We start from the raw sequence: 25,440 nt of genomic DNA, 5'->3' as shown, positions 1-25,440 counted from the left end.
ACAGATTTTTGCATAGCCTCACGGAGACTAAGCCGGGCCCGGCCAGAGCAGAACACAACAGTTTAGTCGACAAAGTCATTCACTCATTGCCATGTGATGACACGAGCTTACTTCTGGAGTGGCGTGGCACACAACACAAGAGGTGGCAGCTGAGGCAGGCGGATGGACGAGAGCTTGGGGACTGGGTAACAGGAAGACAGGCCTGGCATTTACACAGTCGGATGATTTAGATAAACAAGACATGAGCTGTCACGCAAGGGAAAAAAATAAAAGTAAAAGAGAGAAAAGCGGGAAAGCGGAAGAGCATGAGAAGTGAAGAACAAAGAAGAATAAGACGAAGCCAAGTCCTTAAAGCAAAGCCCTGGAAGTAGTTATTATTACGGAGGATAAAGCAAAGAGATTAGGGGAAAAGCTGCGATTCCTACTCCGATTACACCGATTGCATTGACTTGTGTGGAGGATTCTTAGGGCACACAGACGGAGACGGAGGAGGGCCTCAAGGAGACACCCAGGCACACAATCAAGGAAAATGAATTGCTAACGATTTATTTGCAGCTCAGCTCGCAGATCTCAGATCTCAGGTCTGTCTTTCAGCTCCATTTTTCGCCTCCCCCAATCCGTTTAATAGCTCACATTTAGAGCAAATTTAAAACAAATGAATCGGAATCGATTCGACTAGACTCGAATGAAACTAAACATCATCTGTGTTCATATGGAATCACGTCCGCGTTAAAAGCGATTCTGGACAGACCTCATGTCGGTCGGTGCAATGATGCAGCAATTAAATAAAATACAAATTTATCAATTTTGCACCGACATTCGAGCAGAATTCATTTGCACACTCTCATTTGTTGCACCGACCGCAGGAAATTCAAATTTTTCCTTTGATTACATTTGGATGTGAAATATGGAGCAATTATGACAAAAATGTTTTTTAATTTGAAACTAATGGAAATTCATAGATCAATTAGACCCTTTTGTTTCCCCCAAAAGGGAGAAAAATGATATGATTTCGAAATATGAAGAACAATAAACACATTCAGTTCATCTTTCAATCATGCGTTAAACAATGTTTCATGGTTCGCCTTTTTAATTTCAGCAATTTCCCCATATGCGGCCGCAGCCCCACCAATCGACTCCGCCGTCTGTGGAGGACTGAATCCATGGTTATCCTGTGGATGCTGTCCCCCTTTTCTGTGCATGGCTATCCTGTGGATGTTGTCCCCCTTTTGCCAGCAGCATCGGAGTCTGCGTACTGGCGGAACCCAAACAAATACTGGGAACACTTCTCTCTTGCATTCGAGGCAAATTACTTGAATTTCATTCGCGTTTGCACCTGTTTTTCGGGAGCTGTTCCACAAAACTCTCTATAAAAACATATGTAATGAGTATCAGATCTGCGTAGAACTCATTCTCCACCGATTACATATTCACAAAGTATAGGTACTAAGGGGAACAAGAAGAAACATAAAAGAGAAGTCAAAAAGCCTTGTGGTCGCGATTTAAAATGCTAAGCCTCCTGTCGGCAGTGAGAAAAGTCAACTCTTGAAAATGAAATATTGTTTAGTGCATGAGGGCAAATTGCGGTAAAGTTAATCCCGCCTCCAGCCGCCATCAAGGCCCCCTCAAAGCCACGTTTATGTGTGTCCGGCCGTGCGCAATTGTACGATTAGGCTAATGAGGTGTGCAGGGCACGAAACGACATGGCCCGGCCCGGCCAGCAGACCTGATTGATGGTCCTGATTATTCAGCCTGTCAGGCTTATCCTAATCCCAACCGACTCAAACATCCGACATCCTCCACAACCACCTCCACCTCCACTCCCTCAGGCTAGCAGAAGCCAACTGGAATGTTTGATGCAATGAATATTATCTGTCCAATCCGAAAACCAAAATGCTCGCCCATTTTTAAACCCGATTCTGCTGTTGTTGCCGCCTGCGGCGTGGCATGTGTAAAATTACCCAATTTAAAATGCATTTTGGTGCATTAGGCAGGTGCTGGCGAGCGTGGGCTTGGATGCCGGGGACAGGGAAGGGAACGGGGATGACCAGCATGTGCATGTCAGGACGACAAATTTGCATATTTTCGACGAGTTTCTAGTTCTCTGCCGCAGGTATCAGGGGAAACCATTCTTATGAAACCCTTTTCAGGGTGGCAGAACACATATTATATATAAGCCAAAGGGTGGGCGCTTGAGTATGAGTGCCATTATGGCTGCAAGGTTCCATTGGCTGTTGTTGTTGCTTTGCTCGGCCCAAATATGGCTTCCTAAGTGGCAGCCATCAAAACTGCTAGGAGGAAATATTGATGCACTCAAGCGTTATGGGAAAACGCTCAACCAAAACCAAAAAAAACACCATGATAAATTCAATAAATTATTCAATCGAATATGGCCAGACGAGAGATCAGGCGGTTGCCAAGTCTTAAGTTTTGTTTGCTGGAACTTAGCACATTTAAAATTCTCACAATTCGGTCTTCCTCATTGTTGAGGCCCTGACGCTGGCACTGGCACTCGCAGCGCCAACGTAGCGGATGTGTAATATGTTATACATTATTCTTGCAACCTCAATGGCAGGCAGTCTCGTTGCATGCAACAGTCTCCAGGAAAGGCAGAGGGCGAGCGAGAGAGAGAGAGAGACAGAGAGCGTGGCAGAGAGGGAGAAGCGGTAGCAACACTTCTTGGTGACACATTCATAATCAAGCTTTCTACACGAAAACATCATAAAATATGAACAAACACTTCCTAGACACTGACAAGAAGTTTTAATTGCTTTTCCGCATGCAACTCTGCTCTCTCTCTCTGACTCTCTCTCCATCGACTGTGTGTGTGTGTGTGTGTGTGTGTGTGTGTGTGTGTTTGTGTATGGGTGACTGGAATGAAGACTTCTTGGTATTCGATTAAATTGCTTCCCCTGCATGCAGCCTTCCATCCGGCCATCTATCCATCTATCTATCTATCCTTCCAGCCTCTGCCACTAGACACACGTGCCAAAAACGCTGTGCAACATTCACGGGTACGTTTTCGGAGTCTACTCGTATTTTGATGAATACACTTCATGCATAACTGAGGCGTTTGCGTCAGGACCAGAACCCCATAAAGTGACAATGCTTAAGTAGGAGCTGCCATGGGGTATGGAGTCAGGGGTCAGGGGCCACACTAGAATCAAATATTTATACCTTAATCAGGGAGTTTCGCCCCAGCATCTCCCCAACCTCGCCCCGCCCAGTGAGTGGCAGTGAAGGGAAAACTTCATTGTCAAGTTGACAACTTTTGCCAGCAAAATGTGATGTTAATTACTCGTGTGCGCATTTAACCCTCTTCTTACTTTCTCTACCCCTGACGGGGAAAACTAACCAGAGCTGACTTAAAAAATAATTTGTGGTTTGTTTTCACCATTTTAATGGCATAATTTTTCATCTAAAGCCAAAGTTTCTGGTATCCCTACTCCGGTGGGGGGCGAATTGGCTCGTTAACACAGCCATAAAGAATTGAATCTAGTCCTGCTCTTGACATTTACGAAGCATCGTTGGCTGCGACTGGTACTCTGACTGGGACTGGGTCCTGTTACAACTGCCCTTCCTACCCTATCTTCGTACCTTGATGCCGCCCTTGCAGCTCAGCATTCGCCCTCTGGATGTATACGTTTCCACAGAACACGTCGTAATCATTTGCGCCAGTTGTCTTATCGCTTGAAAGATGGTCGAGAGCAAAGCTTTTTGTAGTTGGTTTTAGATGGCCCCCTTAAACCCAACTCCTTAAAAACCTGCTCCCCACCCTCACCAACCTACCACAATGCAATGCGTTGTAGCATCTTGTTAGACAGCTGTAGACAATTTGGTAAGTCTTTACAAGAGATAATACCAAAAGATAAAGCGTGAAGACGAGGGCTTAAAAGTCAGACAGTATCTGTTAGTTTTTGATTCGACATCAAGAATGGCCAAGAATCATACAATGGCAGCATGATAGATATCTTATTTGGATCAAGGCGGACATCCAACCTGCTTTTATTTGATAGGTGTTCCACACTTTTTAAACGCACTGTACCGCACAGTCGGGGCCAGAAAAAAGAGCACAATTGCATTGTTGACTCGCCACAAAAACAAGAAGGCAGAAAGCAGATGGAATCCACGTGCAAAACATCAAGAGCGATGCAATTTTGCAAATTGTCTTCAACTGTGAGAATGCTTTTCACTCCGCTTTTACCCTTGCCGTTTCTCAGTGTGCCCTCCCCATTTTCTGTGGTATTGCCAAACCCTTCGGGCTGTTTCAGAGATGGTCTGCAGATGGCAAACGATGCGGATGGAGAGGATGTCGAGCAGAAGGCGGACGAAGGACGAAGAAGGAAGAACAGAGACACCGTGCTCCTGCTGAATGAATGCATGAATGCAGCTATGCATTGCTCCGAATAGCTGTGTGCGAAAATTAGTCGCTTCACGTGCACGTTGAGGTCAGTAATTAACGCAGGGAAAGCGAAGGCAAGCGTTTCCGTGTCCCGTCCTTGGCCACAGCCACGGGAATTTGCCCAAGAAGACGACCGAGAAATGTGGCATCTTCGATAGTTAACCGTAAACGGAAACGAACGCAATGGGGGGCCAGCCAGAGGAAGAGGAGGAGGCAACCAGAATTCTTGTTTTATGTACTTCCCCCGAGCTGCTACCGTAGCAGGGAAAAGTAATTTTGGCCAAAATGCTCTTATTGACATAAAATACATCGTATAAATAAGGGTGATACTTAGTACACTCTTAGGGGTGGCCCTTTTAACCAAGAAACTTAGTTAATTGCATTAAGCACGGCCAGAGTATACTATTACGGACTTTGCGATGGACCCATCTGCTCGCTCGCAGGACGGCAGCTGTGAGAGTTCCACGAGTACCAAGGAGAAGATGCTTAAGAGAGTTAAATTATGCATATATATATGTACATATAAACAACATTATGTACAATGTGTTCTGCCAGAAGTTGATTCAGTTGAAGAGTTTTTTCTTTTCAATTAACATTCAAGAAATACTCAATATTTTGTTAGGTTTTCCAGCAGCGTTTGATATTTATCCTCAGATCTTGAAAACATATGTAATACATTCGCTTATGTATATTTTATTTACGATTGAACTTTTCATTTATTATTCAAATAACCGAAATTTTTTATGGGTTTCATATTTATTATTCAATTCAATTACTCAAGTGTTTCTTTTTGTGGGGTCCAACGGCTAGATGGAACTGATTTCCATTCAAATTTTTCTTTTTGGTGGTCAGCAAATGATATGCATGATATGGCAGTTTATTTTTATATGTACTCACACACACATACACATACACATACACATACACAAATATAAGCGTTAAATAATTTAGCAAGCACTGTATTTGCAATTTTGTGGTAGAACTATTATGTTCTATTATTTCTCACTGGGGGAATACATTTGAGCTATTTCGACTTCGCTTTACTTTTCTGCTGAACTTTAGCGTTAGACCCTGGGGATACAGTTCTCGTGTATGCCACATGGCTTCATTATCGGAAATCCCCGGCTTTTCTATGGCAAATGCATTATGCTTTATGTCAACCTGTGGTGATCTTTTCCACATGAAGAGTTCTACGAGGGGTTTCAGAAGAAGAAAGTAAAAGATTTCGGCCAGTGAGATTACACTAAAGCCCATAAACAGGCCCATCACGCCACCAATGTTAGCTGGAGTGCACGAAAGAGTAGAATAAAGTTATCTGTCAGAGAGACAGTAGGGATCAACTTACACAGGAACTCTGTCAATCCGACATAGGCATTCTTCATATTGCCGTAGTAGACGGACTCACGGTAGTAGACATTGATGACTGCTATGTTCTCTCTCAGATACGATTTGTTCATGCTCTCCACCAGAGGATTGGCCAACTGGAATTTGCTAGTGGCCAGGGGAAAAGAGAAGCCGCTGGCCAAGTAGCTGAGGTCGAAGCAGCTGGGCAGGCACTGCTGCCGGCACTTGACCCATTCAGGTCGGATGGCCGCCTGTTGGGCCCGACGCAGGCAGAGAGTGTCCTTCATGCCACACATTGTGGCGTTGCTGTAGATCTGCGGATAGTCAAAGGGTATGCAGGCACACGACTCGTACAAGTATCCAGCCATGCATTCGTGCTCGCAATTCAGCCGGCTGTAGGTCTTGTAGAAGATCAGTTCCTTCTCGTTTCCGAAAAGGCACTGGCGACCATCCCGAGAAATGGAGCGAATGGCTGGCACTGCCTCGGCTCGTACCACCTCCATGCGGTAGTTGGTTTCATAGCCGATGGCGGTGATGAGTCCTGCCTCCTTAACAACAGGTACTTCGGTTGGATTGTGGAAGTAAACCTGCAAAATAATTTAAACACAAGATTACTTGATGGATATCAGATCAATCTTACCTTGAAGCCGGGTCCATTAGTAGAGGAGCAGTAGTACTCGCTCATCTGGGCATCGAGAACAGCACTAAATCCCAGTGTAATCCCAGTCCCTAGAAGTTCTTGCACTAATTACATATATTTTTTTCTATTATCCATAGCCACTCACCAATGGCTGTCGCTGGATAATATTTGGCTGGTAATTTGTCGGGATAACCTGTCTCTGGATTCCATTTGACCGCCTCAAACCCATTTTTCATTGTTAAATTTCGTTTGCTTTTTGAACTGGAGTGAAATGGGATGATTTACTTGGTCATATCCCACAAAACGATATGCACTCTTACAATGGCTTGTAGAGGAACTCTGGTGGCTGGAAGTTGAATACACAGCAGAGCCCCTCGTCCGTCAGGAGTGGTTGAAACAGGTGCGAGCAGTTGTGCTCTACGGCATTGAATCTGCAGTGGAGCAGCATTGTATCGCAGTGCTGCGAGTGTTTCGAAACAAAATCAGATATCCTGAGGGTATTCCGAGCAAAACTACTGCGTTTCACAACATCTTCAAGGTCATCAGAGTCGTCGATTTCGGAGTTACACAACAGCTTCAAGATAGCACTTTCATCGGAGCCTCTACAGCGATACCCTATAGGATTAGAGCTCTATCTTTAGGATTAGAAAAACGATAGAACTTACTCTTTGTAATGGGAAACCTGGCTGCTCTGAACCTGATTCATGTTGCATATGGTGATGGCCGGAAAGGGAACTTTCAGAATGGAGGTGGCCTGTGGGCTGATCCCAATTATCACCGGTGTACTATCCCACTTGGCGTAGATGTTCACGATGAGATTGCATGTGATCACCAAGGCGACCACAAATGAGCAAAAGAAAAATGATCTAATGTCGGTTGTAGGGGTTGTATTTTTAATTCACATCTCCTCTCACCTCTCCCAACTGCTGAGACTGGAGTCTCCCACAAACTTCAGTCCATGCAGGCCCGTGCTCTTGAGGAATTCTTTGAGACTCCTGCCAAAGCTCCTTAACAGAAACATAGAGGATCCCTTCCTTTCTGGTTTCTTTGATGACTCCATTGCAACTATTGAGCTAATTCCTGCTAACGTCTCCATAAATACCTAATATCTCGAAGGCAATCAGCAACAAACACCCCCACATTAAAGACCCAAATAATTAATGCGTCCTATCGATTGCGGTGATTTGTGTCGAGTCAGAGTAAATCCTTTCAAGTTAATTACTTTGACAACAGTTGCCGCAAGCATTTTCATTCAATTAGGTTTACGTACACTTGTCGTGCGGTCGTGTCTGATAAGATAAGCAAATTGTATCAGTCTTCCGCTTCCACAAGTCCCACATCAAATTGTTGGAGCTTGTCTGCCCTGTGAAATAGTTTTTAATTGATTTAAATATACTTTTAATATGATTCTACCTCGACTGAAGTGCAGCTCTCGCTTGCGAAGCTTTCCGCAACAAATATGTGGCGCTTTGGTCAAAAAAGCTTTGGCCCCATTTGCAATGAAAGCTTGGCCGCACGTGATGAAAAGCGAACCATCGTCAGTTCTGGAACTCCAAGCCCTGCGATCGTTGTTTACCTTAAGAATATATAATAAAATGAAAATCCGGAGCAATCCGCTGCCCCGGCGGCTGGCAGATGTCTTGTGCTTCCTGCTCATCGGCGTCTTTCTGCCGATTGTGTTCATGTTCGAGATTATTGTGGTGTTGCCGGCATTCCACGAGCCGGGCGGCTTCTTCCACACCTTCACCTTCCTCATGGCCATGTTTCTGGTGTTCAACATCAAGGGGAACATGATCGCATGCATGATGATCGACACCAGCGTAAACGGTGAGCCACACAGTGTCCAGCCGATGGTCCAGTGATGGGAACTACTATGAACCATTTCAATTCACAGTCAAGCAAGTGGAGCCGCCGCCGGAGCAGTCGGCGGAGCGCCTTGAGTGGCGCGAGTGCACAGAGTGCAATCGGCTGGCCCCGCCCAGATCGTGGCACTGCAAGATATGCGGCGCTTGCATACTGAAGCGGGATCACCACTGCCTATACACGGGCTGTTGCATCGGCCACCGGAACCATCGCTTCTTTATGGGCTTCATTTTCTATTTGTTTGTGGGCTCTGTGTACGCCCTGGTCTACAACTCGATCTACATGTGGATAATCCATAGCAGCATATACTGCAATTGGCTGACAGTCCTCAAGCTGACCTGCCCCATGTTGCTGCTGGTGACCGGCGGCTTCTGGACCAACATCTACCTGCTCTTCTACAGCCTCAATGTGCTGGCCTTGGCGTACGGCATCCTCCTGTTGGGCTATCATGTGCCGATTGTGCTCCGTGGCGGAGTTTCCGCCGACCGCACGAAGCAGCGAAAGCTCAAATACAAACGAGGAGTCAGGCAGAACCTAAGAAGTGTCTTTGGAGTGCGCATGCACATAGCCTGGCTATCGCCACTCATTCGCAGTGATCTACCCGACGATGGCTACCACTGGAGGGCCTCTACCTCTACCAAGGAGAGCGAAGACTGATCTGTGTTTGAGCTAGGTTAAGATAGATGTATTTTTGAGGCCTCCCGACTGGGCAGTCCGTAGATGAGTACCGTGACTATTGCTGGAATTTCCTCGGGCTGGATGCAGGCAATTAGCAGTATGGTGTAGTTGCAGCCGACTCCGCCCGTGAGTATGGTTGCCACCACCACCCGTTCCACTTGACTCTCGTCCAAGACCAAAATCAGGTTAATATTGGAAATCAATTTATCCTGCATATAAATTAAAAATTAGTTCATATTTACATCGATACAAATGATAGAAATCCAACCTTTTGTGTGACCTCCACAGTAAGAAACGTTTCAGATATGTTGTAGCTCATTTCATAGATGGGCACGGCCTGGGATTGCATCATTCCAAACTGTACTGAGTATCCAATAGCATCAGTGGCGAGAAGAATTGCCGACAGCAGCAGCCACACGACTTTGTCCATGCCCGGAAACTGAACAAAACACTTCGCAAACAATTATCAATTATTGCAATAGATGTTTTGACAAGAAAAGCAAACATTACGATAACAGGCTTCAGTTCAGATAATTTATTGAGTTATTAAAAAGAATCGCTGAGGAGCTACTTTTCAACCGATTTGCACTTTGCGTATAACCGATTTGCACTCATCGTTCCGGAACACACGATGATAGCTGGTGATCTTGCCCAGCGAGGAGATAAAGTTCTCATCGTGGGTGATGATGATTAGCATGAAGTTGGACTGCGTCTGACGCTCCTCCACAATGCAGTTGAGGGCATCGCACAGCGATGTGATGTTGATGCGATCCAGGTTCGTGGTTGGCTCGTCCAGAGCCAAGACTCCACAATTACTGCTGAACGTCTCGGCTAGAGCCATCCGGATGATGAGAGAGGCCAGCACCCGTTGGCCGGCGCTGCAGCGCCCACGCATCTCGATCTCCGTGTTGTTCTTGGACTGGACCACGCGATAGTTGTAGGTTTTGCGGCGATCAGCAGATGCATCTGTGTTGACCTCGTCGGTCTTCACTTGTATGTAGTCGATGTCGTTTCCGCGATAGATCATACGCCAGTATTCCCGGATTAGTCGGTTGATTTTCTCCATCTTCTCCGCATGGAACTGTATGAGGGCCCATTCCAAGGCAAATCGAAGCTGGGCCAAGTCATCAATACTGTGACGTGTGACAACCATCTCGTAGTTGCCTTTTCTGAAATTCTTAACCGCCTCCCTGAATCGGGGTTCATCGATCTCCCGCTGCAGTCTCTCCACCTGACTGCGAATCTCGCCCAGCTGGCCCAGCAGCTCTCCCTTGCGCACTGTGCCAGCTTCCCGTCTCTTGGTTAAATCCATTTTCTCCCTGCTGACGTTGCGCAAGTCCAAATTGCCCAACTTTTTGGCCAGATTCTCACAGGTTTTTCTCAGCTCTGTTTCGTTATCCTGCAGCTGCTTGAGCTCGCGATTGTCTTTCAGGTCGCGCTCAACGGTCTGCTGATTAAGACACTCGGTGTTTACGCTATCCAGTTGCACGGTTTTCGATTTTATTTCGGCTTCCTGCGGAACCAGAACTAAATATTAGGTGCGTTTTTATCGGAGGCATTGAAATACTTCACTTGCCAATTGTTTCAGCTGTTCTTTAGTGGCCCTTATGGAGTCTTCGAGTGTGCTGATCTCATTCTTCAGATCCAATTTAGCATAGTCCTGAGCTTCTTTGTGCAACCTGAGCATGGATTTTAGATTTAGTTTTATCTGAGACTAAAATATTTTTGTAGGACCTACCTTTGTATATCCTGATCTGTACTTTTGTATGAATTATATTTAGAATTAAGCTGACTCAACTTTTTACGTTCGGCTTCTTTCAGACGCTCCTTCTCGTCTATAGCAGCCCTTAGCTTCTGTTTGAGCGGTTGAATCTTGGCCTTCAGCTCGCTTATTTCTGTGGTTATGGTGACGAGAAGTTGAATCAGTTCATTGAGCCTCTCCTTCAACTGTGGCAAGCTCTGCAGCCCCTCTTGCAGCTTTAGTTGCTTATCTTTTAATCTATGTCATTAAACGGGATTAGTCGACTTATAGGGAACTGTTTTGACTGTTTGAAAACATTACCCATTTTTAACTTCACGCAAACGATTGAGAGCGTCAACGTGCTGCTCAAAAGTATGCTGCGTGCTGTCCAACTCCTTGCGTTCTGTCTCCAAGTCCTTTGAGACCTGACTCTTCTCCGCTTGCAGAGCATCCATCGATACACTCGAATCATACGAAGCTGGTAGTTTACTCTAAAAACCGAAGAGTAAGAGTCCTGGTCCATCATAGCTTATCATCCGCTTACCTTAAGCTGATCCAGATCCTTCTTAACACGCACAGAATCCTTGAGGGCTTCATCGAGCAGAGTCATATCGCCCAGCATTGAATTGGCTAGGTCCATGTTTTGGGTGGGCTCTCCAATCAGGGCAATCAGCGTCTCATATTCGCTGACAGTCTCTCCCAGTAGCATCTCAACTTCGGTCAGCTCTTCCTTCTTCTTGGGCAAGATCTCTTTTAGCTCCTTCACCTTAAGAATGCTGGGTTTGATGTGCAACAAGTTCTCGTACTTCAATTGCTCTGCTTTCAGAGCCTTTTCCGATCTACTGATGTTGTCTGGCAACTTTTGGATTTCATCGGATAGCTCGGTGGTTAGATCACAGGCCTAAAATCAAAGGGATTGGGAATGATTGTCAGAGATAACATGCCAGCAGACTTCACCTCATCGCCCGACATATTGTGATGACATAGGGGACAGCACGGCTCTTCATTGATCTTCTGTATGTACCTAGTAGTAAATATGGTTTAGTTTTGGTTCCCTTTTCAGCGAAAACTGTTTGGACTCACTTCTTGTACAGAGCCTCTGCAGATTTATGGGCACCATGCTCAAGCTGTAGCTTGGAAAAGGCCAACTTGCTACGCTCCAGAAGCTCATCGTATGGTGTGGAGCGGCACTTTTGAAATATGAGCTCCTCGGCCTCCTTCAGCTCCTTTTCCATGCGAGCAGTCTCAGCAATGAGATTCTTGCGCTTTATCTCATACGATTGTTCCTTCAGCTTCTGGGCATTGGCTTGCTCGTTTAGATCTTGAATCTCGCGACGCACCTTGTCGTAGACACCTTGCAGGGAGCGGCGATAATTGCTGGCGATGGGCTCCTTGAAGAACTTTCCAAAATTATCCGAGTGCCGACTGCGCACGCGATGGATCTCCTGGTTCTTCTTCTCCAGCTCCTTTTCCTTGAGATTCATTTCGGCCACCAGCTTGGCCATGGACCCCAGGAACGTCAGTTTCTCATCCAGTTTCTTGAAGAGAGCCTGTTTTTGGGCTATGTTAACCTTTTTGCCGGCTATGATTTCCCGGAAATTCTCCTGATTGAAGTTTTTCGATGTGCGCTCATAGATGGCATCGGCGTCGGCTATCTGCTTCTCCAGCAGCTTCAGTTCCTGCATGGAGGTTTCAATTTGCTGAACCTTTACCTTCAGTGTCTCACTCTCCCGTTGGCTGGCCTCCTTTTGCTTTTCCTGCGCCGTTACGCCTTGTTCCGACTTGGTTAAATCAATGCGCAGTTCGTCGATCTTCACTTGCCTGGCCTTATCCGCGTTGTCGTTGTGCCCGGAGACTTCTGTGATCTCACAGTGCTTGCTCAAGATGACCCCTTCGATGTCCTGCAGTAAGTCAACCAGTTTCTCGGGCTCTGCCATCAGATCACCCGGTATGGGAATTTGCAACTCATGGCAAAGATCCTTGACCCGCTTTACCAACTGTGTCTTGCACGCCTGCTCGCTCTGGTGCCGCTGCTTGGCCAGGCAACATTTCTTGTCTTGCACGGTCTGTGTCTGATGCGTTTCTCCGTGGGATTTTTTTAGCTTGGACAATTGTTCTTCCGTTTCGGAGCGTTTGTGTCTCATTTCGGACATTCGCTGATGAAAGTTGTCGATCTCTAGATCCAAATCAACCAAAGAACCCTCAAAGTGGGTCTTGATTTTCCTGGAAACGGCTGAAATTTGCTCCTTGCAGTTCTTATGCCTGTAAAAGAATCGTTGGATAGTTAGATTTCGGGAAAGAATAATCTGGAACGAACGTACTTGGTATCCATTTCCACTTTCTGCGCCTGATGTTTTCCAATTTCATATTCAATGTCTCGGATTTCCTGCAGCCTAGACTCAATGGGTTTCATCTCCTCCTCGCATTCACTGCACTGCGCTTTGATGGAATCACATTTTTTCTGAGCCTTCTGCAGGCCCAGCGTTTTTACTTCCATCTCTTGCTTAAGATACGCCACATGCTTCATTCCGGCCTCTGTTGTATTAATACATCTTTATGCTGGCTTAAAACGAAAATTGTAGACACTCACCCATTACCTTGAGCTCATCCATGGCTTCCTTTCGCATCTTAATGATCTTATCCAGGGCTTTGTTGTACTCGGTAATGCCAAAGATAGCATCGAACTTCTCCTTTAATTTCTTAGCCTCGTCCAGCGGCCAACTGGAGTCCTCTTGGTGACAGAATAGGACGTTGTTTATGATAGCCTTCGACACGCCCATGAAGTCAGAGATGGCCAAATCAATGTCCACTGTGCGGCCGCTCAATGAGTCCTGGTTCTCACGTTTTGAATGCCCCGCATCAGTTAGAAAGTTGATAGTGGAGTCCATAGTCTCAAACGAGACCTTGCCACGCTTGCTGGAGACTTTCATGGTGCGACAGATGGACACACGGGCACCGCGTTTGTCCCGAACCTGCATCTTGATTTGCGCCAAAGATTCATTCAGCCCAAAGATCTTTGGGTCGTGGACAAAGCTCTTCCCTCTGTCACTACCAGGCGGGCACTCTCCCGTCAGAGCATACTTGATGCACTCAATTACTGTGGTCTTTCCACAGCCATTCTCACCCAGAATCAGGGTAACAGGCGACGAAAATGTGAGGCTCTGGAAACCCAGTTTATTAAGTTTATATATAGCTGAAGGTGAGCCACTGCTTACCTGAAGATCTTCTGCATTGGATCCAAAGCTACGCACACCCTGAATGGACAGTTTATCAATTGACGACATGTTTTCTTCCACTCACAAAATGCAAAAGTCGGATTCAAATGATTTTCCAATTTCACAAGACGCAATTTTGCCGCCTGGTTGCCAGGGATGGAGTGATCAGAATCAACAGGCGTTTTTTCGATACAGATATCGATTAATTTAATCGCACTATAAACTAACCATGAAATTGAACTAATTGTCTAAGAAACAACCCAGCTAGGATTCTTAATTAGTAAGAAATACAATATGTGTATTATTATTACACTAAAATTCATTGAATTGAATACTCAGTAGCATCCATCCCTGAACTGTAATCGCCATCGACGGTGTATCGATATTATTATATTATTTAACATTTTAATACGGAAATTCTCAATGAAAATGTTTCGAAAACAGTTGGGAAACCTGTCTCGTGTCTCCACACAACTTCAGCGCAATGTTGTGAAACTGTCCACGAATGCGGAAGCCTCTCCCATTGAGGAAGCAGCGGCAGCTAGCGTGAACGAGTTCCGCACGGCCGTTGCCAATCCCGGCGAGCACTCGGCCCTGCATGTGGCCAAATTCTACACCATACCAGTGGAGCAGAAAAAGCAAATCTTCACCGGCGGTGGCCTGCCCAAACAGTACGAACAGCAGATAAAGACTTTCACCGAACCCTGCCTCATGGTGCGGTCGCCGGCGCTGGAGCTGCTCCACTACATTAAGAACGCAGATCTGACGAAGCCCGTGGTGCGCTATGTGCTCTATGGAGACAATGGTGTGGGCAAGACATTGACCATGGCCCATGTTCTTCACTACGGAGCTATAAATGATTTTCTGCTGGTGCATGTACCCTGGGCGCCCAATTGGATGAAACGGCCCAAGGAGGCATCCAACGCCTCACAGGAGGGTATGCTTGATCTGCCCTTCGATGCGGCCGCTTGGCTGGTGCATTTCAAAACGCAGAATGCCAAGCTGCTCCAGCAACTGCAGCTGAAGACGAACAAGGAGTATGTGTGGAGCAAGCGTGAGAGTACACCGGCAGGCTCGTCCCTTATAGAGCTAGTAGAGCATGGCATAGCGCGCATAAAGTATGCCACCGATACAACAGTCGCTTTGATTTCAGAGCTGAAACAGCTTTCGACGGCGGGACAGTGCAAAATAATGGTGGCCATCGATGGCTTCAACGCCTTTTTCCACCCCGAGACTCGTATCTTCTCGGACAACAAGCAGCGGGTGACCCCAGATCGCATTACGCTGACACAGCCCTTCCTAGACATCACCAACTACGACTGGACCAATGGAGTTTGCATTCTGTCAGTCGATAAGATCGCCATGACCGAGGGCTACATGGACTCGTATATGCCACGCTATCTGCTGGGTACAGAGGGCTTTGAGCACATCGACCCCTTTGTGCCTATTCATGTAGAAAACTACACGGACAAGGAGTTCCACAGCTACATAAACTACTACTTGGACCGCCACTGGATCAACAAGACGCCGCAGGGCTTCGAGGAGCAGCTGAAGTTCATGAGCAATAAGAATCCTTACACGCTCATGCAGCTCGTAAAGGCATTGTAGGGAGGAGCGGACTACTGATAGTCGTATCCCGTATTTGTTAGCTAATAATCATAAATAAAATGAGTTGTTAAAGAAATTAAAATCAAAAATGTTTGTCCAATTTTTTTTATTTTTTTTTTTTTATAAATTATGGATTTAATCAATGTTTTTTTTTGTTTGTTTTTGGTGCACATTTAGTCAACATGGCGAATTCAAATGGGGGAATTTATTTAACGATAATCAGCGCTGTAATGCACTGTAAAATATATAGTAAATATTCGAATATATGTATTTGTATTGTATATATGCATATTGGTTTCAATAATGGTTTCAAAAATCAATACAAATCAATGATGGTTGTTTCACTTTGTGTGTGTATGTGTGTGTGAGAGTATGTGTGCGGCTTCAGAAGCGCATCTTCAACTAAATCAAACTCTAACTCCAGTGGGGCACCTCTACAATAAAGCGATTAAATATCTTCTACATCGTATATTTCTTTTCCACATCTCTATACGTGGATGGGGGATGGGATGGGTTGGGTAACAAAATAATAAGAAGAACTAAGCTGCAATTTAACATTTGTCGTCATATTTCGTATGTATATTTGCATAATTTCTATTACAATTTTAGTTGCTGCTTTCAACAACAATAACAATTATGTATTTATGTATGTCGGAGTCGGTTGTGGCCCATGCTCTATGTGTACGTTAATATTATCGTAGTCGAGTCGTAGGCATGCATTCCTCGCCTCGATCTATGTAAATTTATTCTTCTTTGCTCCGTTACTAGTTCCTTCTTTTGGTTTTTATGTAGTTATGCTGATGCTTTGAATATATATGTATATGCATGTCTGCGGTGTATGTGTACGTGTGTGGTTGTGTATTACATATGTACTATGTGTAATAAATCATATCATATATATGGATATATATAGTGTATTCATACACAGCTGAAATAGGTTTACATTTGTCCTGGCAACGTAACGAATAATAATAATAATAATAATAAGCCTCCTCTAATCGTAAACGTAATAAAAATTCATTAAACAAAAAAAGGTAGTTGAAAATGCAGGGGAGTTGGATAAATAAAGCATAAAGGTCAAGCAGCATCGGGGTTTGGGGGTATACGTATATGCAGACGAAAATACTTAAATATGAAAGGATATATACCTAAATGAAAAACTAATTCGTCAATAATAAAATAATAATAATAATAATAAAGAATCAAGAGAAAAACAAAAACAAGGACATTTGGGCCAACTGGGGTCCTTCCTGAATACAAAAACAATTCAATCCAATTCGTTTCAACTCGATCCACATTGAGGGGTTCGGTTCGGGTTCTTCCAAATGCTCGCAGAGTCCAACGCACACACACAGACACAAGCGCACAGATTAAAATGTTTCCAGCGCGGACTCCCCCGATTTTGAATCAAATTTGGAGGAGTGCCAGTGTCGTTTGTGTGGGTGTACAGGTGGGGTGTGTGTGTGTTTGTGGGGAGGGTGATCGATCCTCTTCGTCATCTGTTTCTTAGAGCATTCGTCTACTTAGGCTAGTTTTCTTAATCATATATTTACCGATTCGATTCGTTTCGTTTTTGGTTTCCACTTTCTCGAAATATTGGTAAAATCAATGCGTGATAAACTGTTCAATGATTTTTGTGTGTTTAATGAGTACTTCTACCTTTGGAGCAGCGTGCGTTCGCGTGGATGGGTGTGGATCCGTGTGGATGGTACGATGGCGATGACGATGACGTTGACGTTGATGGGGTGGCCGCTAAATGGTTCAACAATGGATGTGCACTGTATGTATATTATTTTTTGACAAACTGATAGGGAGCAGCGGGACGGTAGCGCATGGTCTGCTGCACTGTGCCACCAATGCCGCCGCCTGTGGTGGCCACAATGCTATTTGCCATTATACCGCCACCGCCGGCGTTGCCCAGGCCTGCATTCCGACCATTGAAACTGGCCGCACTGACCACCATTCCGGGCGGCGAGGCTCGCACAATCGTCTGTGGTTGCATAGTCGTGTGCATGGTATTTCCCCGTTGATTGGCTGAAATAAGGATAGAAGTAAGTAACAAAACCCAAAAGTTTTCGAGCCTCGAGACTCACGGGGCACGTATGGCTTTGGCTGGTGGTAGGCGTTCGTGTGTGAGCGATAGTAGACAGTCTCTTCGTTGTGGTGATAATGCGATTGCTGCGGAAACTTGTGTCTGCAAGCAAAGGGATCCAAATCAGCGAAACTTAATAATGGGACACCCACTACTGGGTAGCAGTACGCACCTGTAGTTGCCGCCAGAGCGATTGTTGCCGTTGCCATTGTTGCCACCAGAGATAGGCGGTCCGCTGCTGGCAGCCACATTCGACTGCAGCTGGAGCTGGCGCAGTGTTAGTTTCTTAGCCGCCTCGGGATCCTCCATGAGTTCCCTGTACTGCTCCTGGCGAATGTCGTCGTGCTTATCCGGTGTTAAGTAGCGCCTAATCTCGGCCAGGGCGTAGGCCACGCGGGCGTACGCCTCGGCGGGTGGTGCAATGGTGGATACTTCGACGTGGAGCGGAAGATTCAGGTGGGCGTATTTGGCGTCTGCTGAGTTTCGCAGCTCTTCTTCGCGTGCACGGTCCTTCATCGAGAAGCGACCGAGTATGACGATTTTACACTGCGTCTCCTCTTGCAGACGGCGCAAGGAGTTGCCCTTGGGGCCGAGCAGCTTGCCGACGTAGTTGAACTTCTTATCCTTAATGGGCACGTGCACCTTCTGCGACAGTTTGATGGTCCGCTGCTGGTAGACATCCGCGTACTGGTCTCTCGTGGGTATGCGCCCATTTAGCTGCACCCGCTCCAAGGCTGAAAGATGGCCAGAAAAAGGGAATATTGAGCACTTGGCAAGCAAAGGGCAAGCGACACACGCATCGAATCAATACCTTCGTCGATTAGCTTGACAGCCAATGGAAAATGGTTCTCCATGCGCGCCCGCTCTGTCATCAGTTCCTGCATGTATTTCTGGATGGCCGGCGCCGGCTGAGCCTTTTCGATATCCCCATTCGCATTATGTTCGTTCTCGTGCTCGCCATTGCTGGCAGCACCTGTGCCCGTCGCAACCACAACGCCTGCCGCTGCCGCCACTACAGATGACCCTGGGCCCACACGCATTCCGTTTTCCGCCATTTGTCCTGCTTCCCCCACGGAGCCCGTTCTCAATTAGTCGCCTCGTTTAATGCCAAATAGTGGGTGGTTATCACAGTGCGCGGCACGTTTCGCAGTCAATTCGATTCGGTTTCGGCAAATGTGACTGCAACCTTCCTATGGCCCTAATTTTTTTTTTCTCTCAAGTGTGTATTTTATTCGTATATTTTTACAATGTTTACGCCGAAATATGGCAACACTCCGCCGACTTGAGATGTGCTCGTGTGCTCGCCCGCGTTCTGTTAAGCGCGATTCCATGGCTGTATGAAAGCACTTGACGTGCTGTTAGGTGCACACGATTGTCTATCGGCTGTTATCCAGCCGAAAGTCGAAAAGTGGATAACGGATAACGTACACATTTCCCCTTCAGGTGGCGCCTTTGGTAATTACATGAAAATGTAGTTACTATTTAGCAAAATTGTAGCTAGTGTGTAGTTACCATGTAAGGAAATTCATTTAGTGGTAATTTTTGTTGACCGGTTTTGCTTAAGCCTTATTTTATAAACAATCCAATAAAAGCAAAATTTCGAATAGGCCAATCATGTATAGAATTGATTCATCAATCGTAAAAAATTGAGTGGGCATGGCTAAATGTTCCATATAGATAGTATTATTCAACGGAACAATAAATATGAGAAATTGGTCGTTTTTTTGAATCGAATTTGAATTCGCCGCAGTTCGCCGCAGTTCGCCCCAGTTCGCCTTAGACACAATGAGTCTCATTCCATACACAAACATGTTGCTAATTCCATACACAAAAGTTGCAGCAACATTTACTTGAAAACCGTTTTTTGGTCAAAATAAAATACATAAAGGTAATTAAAAGAAACAATCTTGTAGAAAATGCATTTATCTATGGGATAAAGCTAAGTGGGCATCTATATAGCTTGAAATATTCGATTTTGCAATAACCGGTTCACAGCAAATGAGTCCCATTCCATACACAAACATGTTGCTAGTTCCATGCACACATACCCTGGGGAAATGGATGATATAGAATTGCGGAAATGTGTTTCATCCCATGCTCTAATTAATGCATAATCTAGTCAGTATCTATTTTAAACGATATTTTGCAATTAGTGGTCTTCTTATAGAGACAAAGAATCGCTACGGGGATCAGGATTTCTATACAAGAACCTAATCGAATGCATGAAGAGTCCTTAAAAAAGCAATCTACGACAAGGTCTTTATTAATTACATTTGAAAGCAGCTTGGAAAACATTATCTTTATATAATATTCACGAAATAGGGTATACAAACGCCCATACCCTGGTTGACAACAAATGAGTCTGCAAATACCAGCAACATTGACGTCACAACCTGCGACTATTGAACATTTTTGTTGAAATCGTGTTTTTGTCAAAACAAAAAACATGCCAGTACTTAAAAATAGTTAATCTTGATCAAAATTGTTTCAGCAATCATATAAAATTATCTGGGCAAAAATAAGAGATCTATATAGCTGGGAATATTCGACGGAAGAAAGATTAACCAAGAATCAGTCGTCATAACCGGTTCAGAACAATGAGTCCCATTCCATGCACCCATACCCTGGGGGAAATGGATGTTATAGAATTGTGAATGTGTTTGTCATCCCAGGCAAAAACAATTTATTTTCAATATATTTTAATATAATTTAATATTATTTTCAATATTTCAACGTTATTTTAAAGCTATTGTCTTCTTGTAGGGTCCAAGAATAGGTATCAGGATCGAGATATATATACAAAACACTCATCATATACATGAATATGTCTAAGAAATGTCAATTTGAGAAAAGGTCTTTATTAGTTACGTTTTATCTTCATATCAATATTTATACTTTCATATAAAATTAACAAAATAGGGTATACAAAGGCCTCTACTACGGCATACAGGCAATATAGCGACTCTTTTTTTTGTTGAACTTTTTCGTTTAAACCTTTTTTTACAATAAACACAATAAAAGCAAGGATAAAAAACTATCCAATCTTGTAGAGAATTCATTCATCAATGGGATAAAACTATGTGGGCATTGCTGAGAGATTTAGCTAGTCAGCATTATTCAATGGAATATCAAAATTGAGCAATATGAACGAATTTCCTTTTCCGTTTGTCTTGATTGACCTATTTCGCTACTTGTTTTTTGTTGGACTTATTTCGCTAAAACCTCTTTTAACGAAAAATTCAATAAAAGCAAGTATTAAGAATACACCAGTTAAGTAGAAAAATGATTTACCAATCGTATAAAACTATGTGGGCATGGCTAAATATTCTATATAGCTAATAATATTCGACGGAATCTCTAAATTGAGCAATATGGTGTCCAATCCTTGACGGAGAACTATTAACCTATTAAAGGCCAAGGGGGTATCTCAATTTTCCACCGAAAATATTGAAAATTTAATGATGTTAGCGCAGTTCAGGTGAAAAATATAGTTGTTTTTTTTTAAGTTCAGATGACAGATAGCATGAATCTACAAAAAGAATTTACAATCGTTAATATTTTACGCCATTTACCTCAAGTAGTTGAACTATTTAAATAGGGGGGGCTTTAGTGGGCTAAGGCCAGTTTTTCATCATACGAGACGGTATTGTTGTTGAGGAACCAACATTGGGCAAAAAAAAAACCAAAGTCAAGTATTTAAAATAAGCCTGTCGAGTAGAAAATAGATTCATTAATTGGATAAAATTATGTGGGCAGGGCTGAGCTTAAATTAGTCGGTATATTCTTCAAATGAGATGGTATTTTCGGTATGTTTCTGAGGGCAGGGCGGTATATTTCAACGATAATCCGCGGTCACACTGTTTACCACATACATACTTTTTTCAGACAAATATTTTTCAATTTTTCCAAAAATTTTGCAAATAGGTGGAATTCGTCGATCTTCCACTTAAAGCAGCATATATTTGAGTACTATGCCGCGTGACTACGATAGAGACTACAACGAGGACACAGCAGACTACAAGCGGAAACGTAGAGATGAGCCAGCAGCAGCCGGCGGGGGTGCTCCGGAGACTTCCGAGGCGGACGGTAGCCACAACGCCAGTCACGCCGGACTGCGGGACACACCCCAGTTGAACGAAAAGACAAATGGTTATCTGCAGGAGTGCTTGCAGGAAAAAAAGACACTGGAGAAGAAGCATGTCATAACAAAGCGTCTGTTGGACGATGGTCAGTAGCGTAGCTAAGACACGTAAAAAGTAGCGCATATAATCGATTATCTATTCGCAGAGGTCGAGAAAATCTTGGTTAGCGGCCGCATACCCAAGCCGGAGATCTACGCCAACGTGTACAGCGAGAAGCCTATCCGTGTGGCCCAGAAAGTCCTCTTCCCGATCAAGGAGTATCCCAAGTTCAATTTCGTTGGCAAGATCCTGGGTCCCAAGGGCAACACACTCCGTCAACTGCAGGAGGAGACAATGTGCAAAATGGTCGTTATGGGCCGCAACTCGATGCGTGACCATGGCAAGGAGGAAGAGCTGCGGATCTCGGGCAATCCAAAATATGCACATCTCAGCCGTGATCTGCATGTGGAAATATCCACAGTGGCCCCGCCAGCGGAGGCCTACCATCGCATCAGCTATGCCCTGGGTGAAGTACGTAAGTTCATGATACCTGATGCCAATGACGACATACGCCTTGAACAGTTGCGTGAAATGGATGGAAAGGAGCGGATATATAAGAAATCGCACCATTATTCGAAATCATATGGCGAACACGGAGCCTATAGTACTCGGTATGACTTTTTTAAGCGATTGATGATTTAACAATTATTGAGGATTGATTCTCTTACAGTACACCGCCACCAGCCTCGTCCAAACCGAAAGTTTACTCAATCCTGGAGAAGGCCCGGTATGTTATGGATGATCCAAACTATGGCATAGTTAAGACCCATAGGTAGGCTAGCCTGAATATATTTTCCCAATCCTGATTGTCCAATCCATGACATCACATCCATTGAATAGATCAAGGGACCATGAACTGTACGACCATCATGGGGAGTACGACCGATATGCAACACCGCCGCCACAGTCGTCGAAGCACCATGCCCAGTACGACAGCACCTCCTACGAGCGTGACTACAGGCGTGAGTACCATCCACACTCTTCCTCCTCATCGTATGCGGCGGCCTATCCAGGTAAGATGACTTCTACGTAAGATATATTAATGTTTTCCCCACAGCAGGACAAAGATAAAACAGAGATTGCGAAAAGTAACAAATAGAAAGGAAACTAAACTGTTAAACTAAACTCGCGCAAAAAAAAAAAAAACCGAAAACCAAAAGTAAATTTTAAAAAAGAAAACCAGAAACCGCCATTAAACCGCGTCTCAAAATTATGATCAACGGAAACACCCATCCCACCATATTTAACAAGATTTTAAATGCACTATGCCAACAAAACCAAACAGTAAAACGGCCAGAAATCATCTTCATTAATTGATAGACTACTAACATGTATGTCCAGAAAAGAACAGATCGAAAAACCAAACTACAACCAAAGCAAATGTTTCAATTCACATATAGAAAACCAATCCATAAAACAGCATCAAGGAAACCGCAATTAACGCTCAAAATACATATGTACAAACTGTGATATGTCTCAATTTTCATCCAAAAATTGATGCAAAGTTTGTGAAACCTTTTTTTAAACGCGAACAAAAACAAAGTAAATTCAATGCAATCGCAGAGGTAAAGATTTAAAGGAAAGATTTCCCAGGGTGTAGTGCATTCAAAACCGGTTAAGCAATTTATTTATGTATTTCCTTTTCGTTTTACCCATTGTATATATGAATATCTTAGGAGAGAATAATACAGAAAACAAACCAAGAAAAGAAAAGCACCACAGAGACAAAAACAATGAAAAATCTAAACAACAAATAAAATTCTTTTCAAAATAGCAAAACCAAGCAACGGTCGCTCCTCATCGTCATATCGCCCGACCACCACGGGCTCGGGATCACATTCATCTGCTCAGTACGAAACTGGATCACGTTCTCGTGAAAGCGTGCGTTACCGCTCGGCTCCATATCCGAAAATACGTTAACCCATCGCTTAACCAAAATACCCCAACAACTACAACAACAAGAACAACAACTACTACAAAACAACGTTAAGCATAAAGAATAAAAGTAATATTCCAAACAAATTATCGAAAAGAAAATGTTAAACTTCAATAATCCAACCATACACACATATTTAATATATTGCCTTCAACAAACAAATAAAATGAAAAAACGCTAATTATTTATTGCAATTGTTCCAATATTCAAATAGTGTTCAAATCCGAAAGCAATCAAAGGAAAATCCAAAACAGAAATCAATGCATCAAATTTTATACAACCTTAAATCTTTGTACAACAAAAGCGAAAAGCAAAACAAAACAAAAATTAATTTTATTATAGTTAAAAACGCATTCAATTCAATTAACAAAAGAAGAGAGCAGAGCAGAACACAAAAACAAGAAAACCCCAACAAATGAATTCATTTCTAAAACCATCACAGCGAAATGTTAGTCTAAGTTTTCCAATTATTGTTCCATAAGATAAACCAACAAGAAATAAAGTCGAGACAGGCACATGTTACCCAACGACCAAGTAAGTATCCTCCACGGACCGCCCCAAAACCAACAACAAAAAACAAGTTTCGTAATCAATTATTAAAACAAATTAAAGAAAACAAAAAAACACCAATTTGCCGGCTTCGTTACTATTCCCCCCGAAACGAGTATTCGGATACGTTCAACGTTGTCCTTTCAATGTACGAGTATACTTTTATTTTTTTCTGTTCATGCAATTCAACGTTTTTTTTGTATTAATTTTAATATTTTTAAAATTTAACCCTTATGCTGAATACGACAGAATATGTTTGCCGCAACACAACCCTAAAATAAAAACAAATTATAATAAAAAAAGAGAAACGTACATTATTTGTTTTTCTCTCGGGGTGGGCACTTTTCCGCCCAGACAGAGTTATCCTGTCTTGTCTGGGCTGGAGGAAGCCCAGATATACAGATATAACAAATTAAGAGAATACAATATTTATTTCACATCTTTGAGATTAAGTTAAATAACATTATGTGGGTCCACTGCTGCCCAAGTCCAAGGGCTTATCACAGTTCACTTAAAAGTTCATGGCGCCATCGAGAAACATCAGGCTGTCTACCGCCGAAATGGCCAGTTCTACGTCTCTCTTTTGAACTGTTTTCTTTTTGGACTGTGCAGTGTAGGTGTAGGACTCCCGGGCCAACGAGGCAATGAACAATTCCACCGCTTTGGTCACTGCAAAAACCGCTTCATGCGTGGCCACATGCATATCGGGATCCAGCTTCATTATGTTTCGCACGCGTCCCAAAGGCAACTGGGTTAGCTTTGCCTCAGGCTCGTGATCGGCAGCTGACTTGGTGGCAACTAAAATAAAAGAGTTGATGAAGTGGAAACGCATTTTTTAAAAAGTTGGCTGTTTTACCAGGCTTTTCTGCGGCAGCGTTTTCTGGAGGCGTCGTCTTTTCTGTTGGATTCACATCCTTTGTTTCATCTTCTGCTTCGGCTGCATTCAGTGGTTCTGTCTCCATTTTTTGTTCAACCTCCAACTCCGGCTCTTCGGAGTATTCAGTCTGAAATATGTCTTCGCTAGCCACTTTATTGTTTATATTCGTTTATTTATTTCCAGTATTAATGCCGCCATAAGTATCGATAGACATCGGCCTGCTGGAGCTAGCTCAGAGCGATTTGAACTACTTGCAATATTTATACAATCGCTGCAAAATTTAGGGCTGTCAGATTTCTAGGAAGACTTAATAG

The 25,440-nt window shown here is 43.9% G+C and overlaps 8 protein-coding genes across 9 annotated transcripts; 3 read left to right on the top strand and 5 right to left on the bottom strand.

Moving 5' to 3' along the window:
* Nucleotides 1–5,130: 5,130 nt before the first annotated feature.
* LOC108159857 (pickpocket protein 28) lies at nucleotides 5,131–7,838 on the bottom strand. Of its 2 annotated transcripts, XM_017293456.2 has the most exons (8): nucleotides 7,800–7,838; nucleotides 7,301–7,749; nucleotides 7,052–7,252; nucleotides 6,707–6,988; nucleotides 6,532–6,647; nucleotides 6,387–6,475; nucleotides 5,748–6,333; nucleotides 5,131–5,685 (listed from the first exon to the last, which is right to left on the bottom strand). In XM_017293456.2, exons 2-8 carry the CDS (start codon nucleotides 7,480–7,482, stop codon nucleotides 5,405–5,407), a joined length of 1,737 nt encoding a protein of 578 aa, XP_017148945.1. In that variant the 5' UTR covers nucleotides 7,483–7,749; nucleotides 7,800–7,838; the 3' UTR covers nucleotides 5,131–5,404. The 2 variants fall into 2 exon arrangements, with proteins under 2 accessions (XP_017148945.1, XP_033246364.1); XM_033390473.1 differs by having other exon boundaries at nucleotides 7,301–7,805.
* Nucleotides 7,839–7,879: 41 nt separating this feature from the next.
* LOC108159858 (probable palmitoyltransferase ZDHHC24) lies at nucleotides 7,880–9,509 on the top strand. Its single transcript, XM_017293457.2, has 2 exons — nucleotides 7,880–8,213; nucleotides 8,281–9,509. The coding sequence occupies exons 1-2, from the start codon at nucleotides 7,886–7,888 to the stop codon at nucleotides 8,904–8,906; spliced, it is 954 nt and encodes a 317-aa protein (XP_017148946.1). The 5' UTR covers nucleotides 7,880–7,885; the 3' UTR covers nucleotides 8,907–9,509.
* Nucleotides 8,905–9,375, bottom strand: LOC108159859. Its single transcript, XM_017293458.2, has 2 exons — nucleotides 9,196–9,375; nucleotides 8,905–9,136 (listed from the first exon to the last, which is right to left on the bottom strand). The coding sequence occupies exons 1-2, from the start codon at nucleotides 9,355–9,357 to the stop codon at nucleotides 8,924–8,926; spliced, it is 375 nt and encodes a 124-aa protein (XP_017148947.1). The 5' UTR covers nucleotides 9,358–9,375; the 3' UTR covers nucleotides 8,905–8,923.
* Nucleotides 9,440–14,040, bottom strand: LOC108159856 (DNA repair protein RAD50). The gene is made up of 10 exons (XM_017293455.2): nucleotides 13,884–14,040; nucleotides 13,259–13,829; nucleotides 12,990–13,203; nucleotides 11,752–12,930; nucleotides 11,626–11,692; nucleotides 11,213–11,569; nucleotides 10,990–11,159; nucleotides 10,666–10,926; nucleotides 10,504–10,606; nucleotides 9,440–10,440 (listed from the first exon to the last, which is right to left on the bottom strand). The coding sequence occupies exons 1-10, from the start codon at nucleotides 13,950–13,952 to the stop codon at nucleotides 9,502–9,504; spliced, it is 3,930 nt and encodes a 1,309-aa protein (XP_017148944.1). The 5' UTR covers nucleotides 13,953–14,040; the 3' UTR covers nucleotides 9,440–9,501.
* A 207-nt stretch (nucleotides 14,041–14,247) lies between these two features.
* On the top strand, nucleotides 14,248–15,591 carry LOC117187722 (28S ribosomal protein S29, mitochondrial). The gene has a single exon (XM_033390474.1). The coding sequence runs from the start codon at nucleotides 14,307–14,309 to the stop codon at nucleotides 15,489–15,491; it is 1,185 nt and encodes a 394-aa protein (XP_033246365.1). The 5' UTR covers nucleotides 14,248–14,306; the 3' UTR covers nucleotides 15,492–15,591.
* Nucleotides 15,592–16,036: 445 nt separating this feature from the next.
* LOC117187723 (KH domain-containing, RNA-binding, signal transduction-associated protein 2) lies at nucleotides 16,037–18,874 on the bottom strand. The gene is made up of 4 exons (XM_033390475.1): nucleotides 18,395–18,874; nucleotides 17,756–18,317; nucleotides 17,585–17,685; nucleotides 16,037–17,525 (listed from the first exon to the last, which is right to left on the bottom strand). Exons 1-4 carry the CDS (start codon nucleotides 18,636–18,638, stop codon nucleotides 17,281–17,283), a joined length of 1,152 nt encoding a protein of 383 aa, XP_033246366.1. The 5' UTR covers nucleotides 18,639–18,874; the 3' UTR covers nucleotides 16,037–17,280.
* A 2,548-nt stretch (nucleotides 18,875–21,422) lies between these two features.
* On the top strand, nucleotides 21,423–24,234 carry LOC108159697 (KH domain-containing, RNA-binding, signal transduction-associated protein 2). The gene is made up of 5 exons (XM_017293209.2): nucleotides 21,423–21,810; nucleotides 21,871–22,375; nucleotides 22,435–22,536; nucleotides 22,605–22,777; nucleotides 23,539–24,234. Exons 1-5 carry the CDS (start codon nucleotides 21,555–21,557, stop codon nucleotides 23,682–23,684), a joined length of 1,182 nt encoding a protein of 393 aa, XP_017148698.1. The 5' UTR covers nucleotides 21,423–21,554; the 3' UTR covers nucleotides 23,685–24,234.
* Nucleotides 24,235–24,661: 427 nt separating this feature from the next.
* Nucleotides 24,662–25,349, bottom strand: LOC108159702 (DNA polymerase epsilon subunit 4). Its single transcript, XM_017293214.2, has 2 exons — nucleotides 25,106–25,349; nucleotides 24,662–25,047 (listed from the first exon to the last, which is right to left on the bottom strand). Exons 1-2 carry the CDS (start codon nucleotides 25,209–25,211, stop codon nucleotides 24,761–24,763), a joined length of 393 nt encoding a protein of 130 aa, XP_017148703.1. The 5' UTR covers nucleotides 25,212–25,349; the 3' UTR covers nucleotides 24,662–24,760.
* Between the last annotated feature and the right edge of the window lie 91 nt (nucleotides 25,350–25,440).

The sequence above is a fragment of the Drosophila miranda genome, chromosome 3, assembly GCF_003369915.1.
Source record: "Drosophila miranda strain MSH22 chromosome 3, D.miranda_PacBio2.1, whole genome shotgun sequence".
Lineage (NCBI taxonomy): Eukaryota > Metazoa > Arthropoda > Insecta > Diptera > Drosophilidae > Drosophila > Drosophila miranda.
Note: the sequence above shows the minus strand (reverse complement) of the source record. Positions and strands in the feature narration are given on the sequence as shown.

What these genes read in the sequence shown, in the direction of transcription:
- LOC108159697 (XM_017293209.2), top strand. Translation starts at nt 21,555, where the DNA reads ATGCCGCGTGACTACGATAGAGACTACAACGAGGACACAGCAGACTAC. An exon ending in AAAGCGTCTGTTGGACGATG is followed by an intron (nt 21,811 to 21,870) that starts GTCAGTAGCGTA and finishes ATCTATTCGCAG; the next exon opens with AGGTCGAGAAAATCTTGGTT. An exon ending in CACGGAGCCTATAGTACTCG is followed by an intron (nt 22,376 to 22,434) that starts GTATGACTTTTT and finishes ATTCTCTTACAG; the next exon opens with TACACCGCCACCAGCCTCGT.
- LOC108159702 (XM_017293214.2), bottom strand. Translation starts at nt 25,211, where the DNA reads ATGGAGACAGAACCACTGAATGCAGCCGAAGCAGAAGATGAAACAAAG. An exon ending in CGCTGCCGCAGAAAAGCCTG is followed by an intron (nt 25,048 to 25,105) that starts GTAAAACAGCCA and finishes CTTTTATTTTAG; the next exon opens with TTGCCACCAAGTCAGCTGCC.
- LOC108159857 (XM_017293456.2), bottom strand. Translation starts at nt 7,482, where the DNA reads ATGGAGACGTTAGCAGGAATTAGCTCAATAGTTGCAATGGAGTCATCA. An exon ending in CAGGTTTCCCATTACAAAGA is followed by an intron (nt 6,989 to 7,051) that starts GTAAGTTCTATC and finishes GTATCGCTGTAG; the next exon opens with AGGCTCCGATGAAAGTGCTA. An exon ending in GAGTTCCTCTACAAGCCATT is followed by an intron (nt 6,648 to 6,706) that starts GTAAGAGTGCAT and finishes ATTTCACTCCAG; the next exon opens with TTCAAAAAGCAAACGAAATT.
- LOC108159856 (XM_017293455.2), bottom strand. Translation starts at nt 13,952, where the DNA reads ATGTCGTCAATTGATAAACTGTCCATTCAGGGTGTGCGTAGCTTTGGA. An exon ending in GGATGAGCTCAAGGTAATGG is followed by an intron (nt 13,204 to 13,258) that starts GTGAGTGTCTAC and finishes TTAATACAACAG; the next exon opens with AGGCCGGAATGAAGCATGTG. An exon ending in ACAGATCAGGATATACAAAG is followed by an intron (nt 10,607 to 10,665) that starts GTAGGTCCTACA and finishes ATCCATGCTCAG; the next exon opens with GTTGCACAAAGAAGCTCAGG.
- LOC108159858 (XM_017293457.2), top strand. Translation starts at nt 7,886, where the DNA reads ATGAAAGCTTGGCCGCACGTGATGAAAAGCGAACCATCGTCAGTTCTG. An exon ending in GATCGACACCAGCGTAAACG is followed by an intron (nt 8,214 to 8,280) that starts GTGAGCCACACA and finishes TTCAATTCACAG; the next exon opens with TCAAGCAAGTGGAGCCGCCG.
- LOC117187723 (XM_033390475.1), bottom strand. Translation starts at nt 18,638, where the DNA reads ATGGCGGAAAACGGAATGCGTGTGGGCCCAGGGTCATCTGTAGTGGCG. An exon ending in TGTCAAGCTAATCGACGAAG is followed by an intron (nt 18,318 to 18,394) that starts GTATTGATTCGA and finishes GCCATCTTTCAG; the next exon opens with CCTTGGAGCGGGTGCAGCTA. An exon ending in GCCAAAGCCATACGTGCCCC is followed by an intron (nt 17,526 to 17,584) that starts GTGAGTCTCGAG and finishes TCCTTATTTCAG; the next exon opens with CCAATCAACGGGGAAATACC.
- LOC117187722 (XM_033390474.1), top strand. Translation starts at nt 14,307, where the DNA reads ATGAAAATGTTTCGAAAACAGTTGGGAAACCTGTCTCGTGTCTCCACA.
- LOC108159859 (XM_017293458.2), bottom strand. Translation starts at nt 9,357, where the DNA reads ATGGACAAAGTCGTGTGGCTGCTGCTGTCGGCAATTCTTCTCGCCACT. An exon ending in CTGTGGAGGTCACACAAAAG is followed by an intron (nt 9,137 to 9,195) that starts GTTGGATTTCTA and finishes ATTTATATGCAG; the next exon opens with GATAAATTGATTTCCAATAT.